Source organism: Xenopus tropicalis, chromosome 8 (genome assembly GCF_000004195.4).
Source record: "Xenopus tropicalis strain Nigerian chromosome 8, UCB_Xtro_10.0, whole genome shotgun sequence".
In the NCBI taxonomy this organism is placed as follows: domain Eukaryota; kingdom Metazoa; phylum Chordata; class Amphibia; order Anura; family Pipidae; genus Xenopus; species Xenopus tropicalis.
Window position 1 is genome coordinate 96,571,787 of NC_030684.2, and position 8,013 is coordinate 96,579,799.

The window sequence follows — 8,013 nt, forward strand, 5'->3', positions numbered from 1 at the left end:
TAGCTCTCAGTACAAGTGAGGGAATACAGGGGTATGGGAGATAGCTCTCAGTACAAGTGAGGGAATACAGGGGTAGGGGAGATAGCTCTCAGTACAAGTGAGGGAATACAGGGTTATGGGAGATAGCTCTCAGTACAAGTGAGAGAATACAGGGATTATGGGGGATAGCTCTCAGTACAAGTGAGGGAATACAGGGTTATGGGAGATAGCTCTCAGTACAAGTGAGGGAATACAGGGTTATGGGAGATAGCTCTCAGTACAAGTGAGGGAATACAGGGTTATGGGAGATAGCTCTTAGTACTAGTTGACCCAGGGACTGGTCCGATTGCCATCTTGGAGTCAGGAAGGAATTTTTTCCCCTCTGCAGCAAATTAGAGAGGCTTCAGATGGGGTTTTTTGCCTTCCTCTGGATCAACTAGTAGTTAGGCAGGTTATATATAGGCATTATGGTTGAACGTGATGGACATACATCTTTTTTCAATCTAACTTATTATGTTACTATAGAAGGGGCCAGACCAGCGTGACTCAAGTAAGCAGCACCACTTCAGCTTTCTGCCTCAGATGCTCTACTGTAGTTTTATATAAAATAACCTGCACAGGGGAACCCTTTCAAAGGAGAAAATGCACAGGTTCTATAGCAGATAACATAAGGTCTGTAGATTACAATGGAGATTTACAGAGCTTGTCTGTGCCATTTTGCTCTATTTTAGTTTCAATAGCTGCCCCTGTAGCTACACAGTAGTTTTTCTATAAGCTAAAGTAGTTGTAGTAGTTTTATCAGTGCAATGCAACAGTACATTCTATTTTAATTACTTTTAAGAGCTTTCAATTTTTTAGGGTTACTTTTCCTTTTTGACCCAGTGTTTCACCGTACATTTGCTCACATCTCTCTTACTCGCATAATATTAATTTTTAAAGCACAAACTAAGCAAAGCCTTTTTGTAAGGCAAATTTTCCTAAGTAGATAGTCATGCTTTGCTTCAAACATTGCTATTTTCATCATATGTTGTGTACTGTTTCCACACTATACTGTGCCTTGCGTAATATAGGTTAACCAGCCAGCTTAACACACTCCACATAAGACTCAGCAAAGAATACTCAGACTGCTCTATGAGTTGAATAACTTGAATGCTTTATCCTTATGAAGAGTTTATTTTGTAAAACTGTAAAACAATATAATAACATTGCATCACAACCTGTACAACATATTCACACATGTAAACACATACAGGAAACCTATCATCTTACTTACAGACGGTTATGTAACCAGGGCCTGTGTAAGGGTGAAGGATCCTAGGGTCTGTCCCTCTGCTTGTGAGCTGTCTGTGTGCTCAAGATGGATACACTTCCACTTCCTGTGAACTTTAGGGGGAGGTTTAACCTTGAATGATGTGTATAATTAACATATGGACAACTATCCCAAAGGGGGTCACTAGGTGGCAGCACATAACAGCTGAACTAATATTAATGCATACAATCTAACATTAAATGGCATTAGATAAGATATAAACAGCACACTCCCTGCCTGGCATATTTCAATGTGCCACTATATAACTTACTGCTATGCAGAACACAATTCAAGTATTATCAGAAACAAGAACAACAATGTCTGAAATTGGCCTTGTATACGTTTTGGCAGTCCCTTGTTTGACAATCTTTACTTCCACTTTCCTAACCCTGCTGTCTCTACTTGGCAGAGTGTTGATGATGAGTCCCACAGGCCATTCATTCCTGCTTTCTTGACTGTCTTTCACTAACACAACATCACCCACTTGGATGTTTGGGCGATTTTGGGTCCACTTTCTGCGGCTTTGCAAGTTGGACAAGTACTCTCTTTTCCATCTCTTCCAGAAAGTATCAGCCAGATTTTGAACTTGCTTCCATTGTTTTACATGAAGTCCTGTTGTTTCAAATTTACCAAAAGGGGCTGACAAAGAGTTCACTTTCTGAGTCAGGAGCATTGCAACTGTAGGTTTAATTTCAGGATCAGCTTCAGGCTCTATAAGTGAGTAATTTTCTGCTGAATTGCCTAACTCCTCTCTGTCTGTGTGGTAGAGAAATGGAGGGCCTGAGAACCATATAGAATTCTGCAGATGAATAGTTTTTGTAGGCCTTGAAGCATAGTCTGCAGGATTTTGTTCTGTTGGCACATAAGCCCACTGATCAGGATGGGTTACTTGCCTGATTCTATTCACTCGGTTGGCAACATACAAGAAAAACCTTCTGGAGGTGTTGCAGATGTAACCTAGTACAGTTTTGCTATCTGTAAAGAATCGCACAGCATCTAAGTCTTTATCTATTTCATCTCTGATGAGCTCGTACAACTCTACTGCTAGAACAGCCGCACATAGTTCCAGACGTGGAATTGTGTGTGCTGGTTTGGGGCTTAACTTAGACTTCCCCATAACAAATCCAACCGAACATTTATTGCAAACATCAATTGTTTTCAAGTAGGCTACAGCACCTATCGCTGTGTTGGATGCATCTGAAAATACATACAGTTCTTTTCTACTTACTGCTGACAGGGGAGTAGACACATAACACCGGGGTATCTCTATGTGTTCCAAAGCTTGCAAGGATTCCTTCCATAGAAGCCACTCATGTAGTTTTTCTTGTGGGAGTAATGCATCCCAATCACATTTTTTAGATGACAGTTCACGAACTAGTGCCTTACCCTTTATAGTTACAGGTGCTACAAACCCAAGAGGATCGTAGAGGCTGTTCACTGTAGACAGGACTCCTCTTTTAGTGAAAGGTTTTTCTTCGGAAGATACCTGAAAGACGAAAGAGTCTCTTTCTAGGTCCCAGCTCAGTCCCAAACTTTTCTGAAGGGGCAGGGTGTCTGTACCCAGGCAAAGGTCCTTGAGGTCTTTAGCTCTATCATTAGCAGGAAAGGCGTTCATGACCTGTGTGCTATTTGATGCAATTTTATGAAGTCTCAGATTAGATTCTGCCAGCATCTGTTTTGCATTGTTCAGAATGTCAATCGCTATCTCCGGGGTGCTGACGGATGCAAGTCCATCATCTACATAGAAGTGTCTCAACACAAAGTGTTTGGCATCTTGTCCAAATTGTTCTGCACTTGTCAGAGCAGCTTTACGCATGCAGTATATAGCAACAGCAGGAGAGGGACTGTTTCCAAAGACATGGACCCTCATTCTATATTCAACTACTTCTTTGTCTATGTCATGGTCCTTGTACCACAGAAAACGTAAATAATCTCGGTGGTCTTCTCTCACCAAGAAACAGTAAAACATCTGTTGCACATCTGCTGTAAAGGCAATAGGTTCTTTCCTAAAGCGTATGAGAACCCCTAACAATGTGTTGTTTAAGTCAGGGCCACTTAACAGTACATTATTTAAAGAGACCCCTTCACACTCAGCACTGGAGTCAAATACAACTCTTATTTGATCAGGTTTGTGTGGATGGTAAACGCCAAACATCGGCAGATACCAGTGTTCTTTACCTTGTTCCAGTGGTCTCGCAATCTCTGCGTGGTCATTGTCCAGCATCTTTTTAATGAACTCTGTGAAGTCTCTTTTCATTCCTGGCTTACCATGCAGAGTTCTGCGAAGTGAGGCGAGACGTACCATGGCTTGCTCTCTGTTGGAAGGCAATTTACACCTGGGTGTACGAAAAGGCAATGGAGCAACCCAGCTGTGGCTGTCATCTTGATAGGTGTCTTTGTCCATGATCTGAAGAAACACTTGATCTTCTATGGATAGAGCTTGCTTGTCATCATTCTTTGATTTTTGAAACACTGTTGTTCCTAGCTTATCAGTCTCTGGATTGAAGCTGATGTCTTCTTGGCCGCACACAGAAGAGTCACTGAAATGCGTTAGGTTATCAAAACTTTCTTTGACTGTGAATCGGTTCTGACATGGGTTCAACAAGGTGGTACGCCCATTCGGCAACACAGATGTTCTTAAGGTACTGACTCTATTAGTCTGGTGTGTAGATCCCAGGCAAACTTCTCCTACTATTACCCATCCTAATTCAAGTCTTTGTGCGTAAGGGGCATTAAAGGGACCATTGATTTTCTCATGCACCTTGTGTGCTTGTAAGATGTCTCTTCCTAAGAGCAAAAGTATGGAAGCCTCAGGATCAATAGCTGGTATGAGGTTGGCAATTGGACGGAGGTGGAGATGGTAATAAGCTACTTCTGGAGAAGGGATTTCTTCCTTGTCATCTGGTAACATATCACATTCTATTAATGCTGGCAAAGGGAGCTGTGTTTTTCCGTCAAAGGATTCAACAATGAAGTTTGTGGCTCTTCTGCCTGCAGTCTCTGTAACACCTGCACAAGTCTTTAAAGTATATGGAGCAACAGTAGTTTTAATGTTGAAGATGTTGAAAAAGTCTGACTTTGCAAGAGATCGGTTGCTTTGTTCATCGAGTACTGCGTACATTTTCACTGCTCGCTCTCTTTGTCCAGAGGGGAACACAGTCACTAAACATATTTTAGAGCATGATCGGAAGCTCTTGCCTGTGCCACAGATTTCAGTGCACTTAGACATTACTGGAGGAGGTGAGCTGTCATTAAGCTCCTTGCCGTGATCTGTCCCGGCTTGTACAGTCTCTGCTAGTGGCGCAGGTAAGTCAGGGTGTAAAGCTGCAATATGTTTCTCACTGCCACATTCTGAGCACTTCACTGATATTTTACAGTCTCTGGCTATGTGTTTGGTGGTTTCACAGCACTTGAAGCAGATGCCGTTCTGTCTGAGAAAATACATCCTTTCACCTATAGGTTTGCCTCTGAATCCTTTACACCTTTTTAAAGGATGGGGCTTTTGGTGAATTGGACATTGTCTATCAGGGCCCTCTATACTGCCCTCCTTGCTGCTGGTTTGAGAGTGTGAGGTTTCTGTAGGGACAAATGTTTTGTGTGTGGACACAGAGGTCTTACCGTGGTATCTGTAAGGCCTTTCAGGTTTAGGTGATTGATCGCGGTTGCTGTAAAAGGCAAAGCTGGGGTCATTCTTCATCTGTGCTTGTTGCTGCACAAACCTGGAAAACACAAAGAAAGGGGGAAAATCTTCTCCTGTTTCTGCTTTATACTTGGTTCCAACAGATGCCCACTTTAATTGCATGTGGTATGGTAGCTTCTCCACCGTGGGATTAAGACCAATAGCATTGTCCAAGTATGTTAAACCTCTCAGATATCCCTCTTCTTTGGCACACTCTATCTCCAGAAGAAGATCTCCCAATTGTTCTAGTTTTTTGGCATCTTTGTTGGTCAGCTTGGGGAAGGCATCTAACCTTTTTTGTAATGTTCGCTGAATTACTTCAGGTGAGCCATATTTTTTCTCTAGTCTCTGCCAAGCCATATCAAGTCCTGCTGAAGGGTTGAACAAATGCACTCTGCGCATACTTTTTGCATGTTCGGCTGACTCTGTGCCTAGCCATTTTATCATCAGGTCAAGCATCTCTGAGGCTGAAAGGTTCAAATCTTTGATTGCATTCTGGAAGGAGGACTTCCAGGCCCAGTAATTTTCAGGGGAGTCATCAAACTTGATGAAGCTTGAGTTAACTGCTTCTTTGCGTAGCAGATATTTAGTGATATCTTGTATGCATTGTTGCTCAGGCGCACAATCTTTAGGCTGAGGCAATGGGAAACTCTGAATTCTGTCTCTTGGGTATTCTGCTGGATATTTTATAGCTGGTTTGACATCACTGGCGCTGTAGTGCTGCCTTGGCGTACTTGTAACTGCTGCCGGCTTAGGCCTGTATACTTCTGCTGGCTCAGTTTTAATCGACCGCTCAGTGGTTGGCATACTAGAAACCCGCTGAACGTACTCACTTGCGCGTTCTGCAGGGGAAAGAGGTTTCTCCGGCATTTCCGGGCCTTCATGGGTTCCCTCACTCTCTGATGAGTATGTTTCTAGGTAGGCCGCAGCTTCTGCTGCTGCTGCGGCAGCTTCTCTCTGACACTGCAGGATTTGCAGCTCTGCTTCTGCTTCTGCCATTTCTCTTTCTCTTTCTGCCTTTTCTCTTTTCATGCTAGCCTGTTTTTCTGCGATTGCTCTTTTCACCTTAGCTTCTTTTTCTGCAAAGGCTAGCTGTACACGTGTGGCCTCTGCCTTCGCTCGTGCTTTGAGTGCTAGGGAACTCGCTGCAGACATCTTGCTAGACCTAGATGATTTGGATGCATGTGACCGTAACTCATCTTGCTGGGTGCTAGCTTTCTCCCTGCCATGCTGTCTCATGGGGGGCTCATCATCAGGTATATACTTCTTCCCCGATCTCAGACTCATGTTTAGGATGCAGTCACTTCTGTATACAGGTCTGCTGCAACCGTCTTTTTACTGTACTGTTTCCACACTATACTGTGCCTTGCGTAATATAGGTTAACCAGCCAGCTTAACACACTCCACATAAGACTCAGCAAAGAATACTCAGACTGCTCTATGAGTTGAATAACTTGAATGCTTTATCCTTATGAAGAGTTTATTTTGTAAAACTGTAAAACAATATAATAACATTGCATCACAACCTGTACAACATATTCACACATGTAAACACATACAGGAAACCTATCATCTTACTTACAGACGGTTATGTAACCAGGGCCTGTGTAAGGGTGAAGGATCCTAGGGTCTGTCCCTCTGCTTGTGAGCTGTCTGTGTGCTCAAGATGGATACACTTCCACTTCCTGTGAACTTTAGGGGGAGGTTTAACCTTGAATGATGTGTATAATTAACATATGGACAACTATCCCAAAGGGGGTCACTAGGTGGCAGCACATAACAGCTGAACTAATATTAATGCATACAATCTAACATTAAATGGCATTAGATAAGATATAAACAGCACATGTTGACTTCTTTCCCACAAATAAAAGCCACACGGTTTAAATAGTAAGAAGGTGCTGTCCCACTTATTACTCATATAGCATGTTGGAGGGCCAGAGTATAATAAAACAATGTCATACAGTAAAGTCTATGGAGCCATTAAACAGACTGGGGGCCATAGGACAAGCTTTTCCTTCCACCTTATATGCTTGTAAAAATTTTGGTTTGTATCTGTGTTGTCTTGGAATACCATGTAGTGCAATGCTATCAATGTGAAATAGACATGCCGGCGCATTATATTGTAGGTAGTGAGCAAACCTGTCGTTTTGCTTCGCTGAATAATTTGCAAAATACATTAAAGCCAAAGGGTGATTTTTGTTTTTTTTTCACACAACAATTTTTTTTTGACCCACTGCAGTCTATGGGTGTTTTTTTCATGGCAAAACCAGGCTAAAATTTTTGCTGTGGGTAGTTAATAGTAAGCTACACTATATGGGCAAACATATCCAAAAACTTGTGTGCCCAACATCTTATCCCAAAACAAGGGTTTTGATATGAAATCAGTCCACCCTTTTCTGCTATTATCTTTTTGGGAAGACCCTATATTTTATTACATTGCTGGTGGAATTTGCTTCCATGTAGCCATGGGAGCATTAGTGAGACTGATTTTGGGGGATCAAATTTGGCTTGCAGCTGGCAAAATTTCTTCTATGTTCAGTAGGGTTGAGGACAGGGCTGTGTGTGGGCCAATCAAGTTTGTGCATAGGTGCTTTATGGTGCAGAAACCATAAGGGACCCTAGCCCAAACCATGGAAAGCAGCCCAGACAAATATTTCTCTCCCACCAAACTTTACCTTCTGAATTATGCATTCTGCTATTGCCAAAGCCAGACTTTCCCATCAGGCTGCCAGATGGTAAAATGCCATTTTTTCCTTCAGTGGGTTAATTTATACTGTTCCAGACTCCAATGGCATTGCACTTGGTACTCCCCATGGAGCGTGCACATATGTATGCTTTGGCACAGACACATTTGCACAATGAAAGAACCCACTATCATGTATTTTGGGGAGGAGGGGGGGTTATCTGGTTAAGCAGTTAGATTGGCCTGTCAATGTAGATAAAAGATTTATAGTAATGTTATAGCATCAGTGGGTGAGACGAGTATAGAAGCAAAGAAAGAACAAAGATTGAATATGCAAATCTATTTCACAAGAAATGCAAC

The 8,013-nt window shown here is 42.4% G+C and overlaps 1 protein-coding gene across 2 annotated transcripts; it reads right to left on the reverse strand.

Moving 5' to 3' along the window:
• Positions 1-1,014: 1,014 nt before the first annotated feature.
• LOC105945452 lies at positions 1,015-6,844 on the reverse strand. Of its 2 annotated transcripts, none has more exons than XR_004219827.1 (2): positions 1,253-6,844; positions 1,015-1,163 (listed from the first exon to the last, which is right to left on the reverse strand). XR_004219827.1 is itself a non-coding variant. In XM_031891901.1 (2 exons), the coding sequence occupies exon 2, from the start codon at positions 6,252-6,254 to the stop codon at positions 1,578-1,580; it is 4,677 nt and encodes a 1,558-aa protein (XP_031747761.1). In that variant the 5' UTR covers positions 6,255-6,460; positions 6,550-6,844; the 3' UTR covers positions 1,112-1,577. The 2 variants fall into 2 exon arrangements, 1 of the variants encoding a protein (XP_031747761.1); XM_031891901.1 differs by having other exon boundaries at positions 1,112-6,460; positions 6,550-6,844.
• Positions 6,845-8,013: the final 1,169 nt, after the last annotated feature.